Consider the following 887-nt stretch of genomic DNA (forward strand, 5'->3'; position numbering starts at 1 on the left):
AGCCGCGCCGCCGCGGGAGGGCCGCTTTCACGGGTGGGGAAACTGAGGCATGCAAGGGGGCGGGCGTCTCGTGGGGGCAGCAGGGCACTGTCTGCATCCAGCTCCCCTGGCAGGGCCACCTTCACCTGGCACCGAGCTGGGACAGCAGGGCAGGACGACATAGCACCCGATGTCCCCCTCCGTCCCGGCCCAGGCCAGAGCCCCCGGGATGCTGCCTCGGCGGACGTGTCCAGCCCACGCGGGCAGGGCTGCGAGCCTAGCGCCCCCGACATCGGCCCTGGCCCCCCGGGGGTCGTGCACCCGCTCCAGCCCTGGGGACTCTTTGAGGGGCCCCGCCTAGGGGAGCCCCGGGGGTCCGGGGGAGCCTGGTCCCCCCGGGCGGGGGGCGAATCCACCCAGGGGTGACATCACCGCTCCGGGCGGTGACGTCACCGCCCCACGGGCTGCTCGGGAGGCAGGAAGAGGTTAACGGCGCGGAGCGGGGGTGGGGAGGGGACACGGCTGCTCCGCCCCTCCCGGGTTTCCCTTTCGCAGCCCGCGGCCCCTCCCCCCGCACGCGGGATCTTCTTGGGCATCCAATGGGGAGCGGCGGCGGGGGGGGCCCCGGCATTATAAGGGGGGGCTGCGCCCACCGCCGCCAGCGCACAGCCCGGCAGGTGCCTCCGGCATGGGGCGGCTGGAGCCCGGGGGCGGGGGCGAGGTCCTGACCTACTTCATCCAGGACCCCGGCACGGGCGTGCTGTACCGCAGGGGCCCGCTCCTGGGCAAGGTAAGGCGCACAGCGCAGGGTGCTGAGACCCCCCGCTTCTCCCCGCGGGGCACGGGCAGCCTGCGGGGATGGGGAGACTCGGCGCGGGGGTCACGCACAGCCCCCATTCCCCTTGCAT

The 887-nt window shown here is 74.9% G+C and overlaps 1 protein-coding gene across 1 annotated transcript in view; it reads left to right on the top strand.

Moving 5' to 3' along the window:
* Window positions 1–667: 667 nt before the first annotated feature.
* Window positions 668–887, top strand: part of PLK5 (polo like kinase 5) — a 9,515-nt gene continuing 9,295 nt past the window's right edge. The window contains exon 1 of the mRNA XM_019513166.1: window positions 668–741. Coding sequence (XP_019368711.1) covers window positions 668–741 — 74 coding nt within the window. The remainder of the gene's footprint in view (window positions 742–887) is intronic.

This window comes from Gavialis gangeticus, unplaced genomic scaffold, assembly GCF_001723915.1.
Source record: "Gavialis gangeticus isolate Ggan-Ray unplaced genomic scaffold, GavGan_comp1, whole genome shotgun sequence".
In the NCBI taxonomy this organism is placed as follows: domain Eukaryota; kingdom Metazoa; phylum Chordata; order Crocodylia; family Gavialidae; genus Gavialis; species Gavialis gangeticus.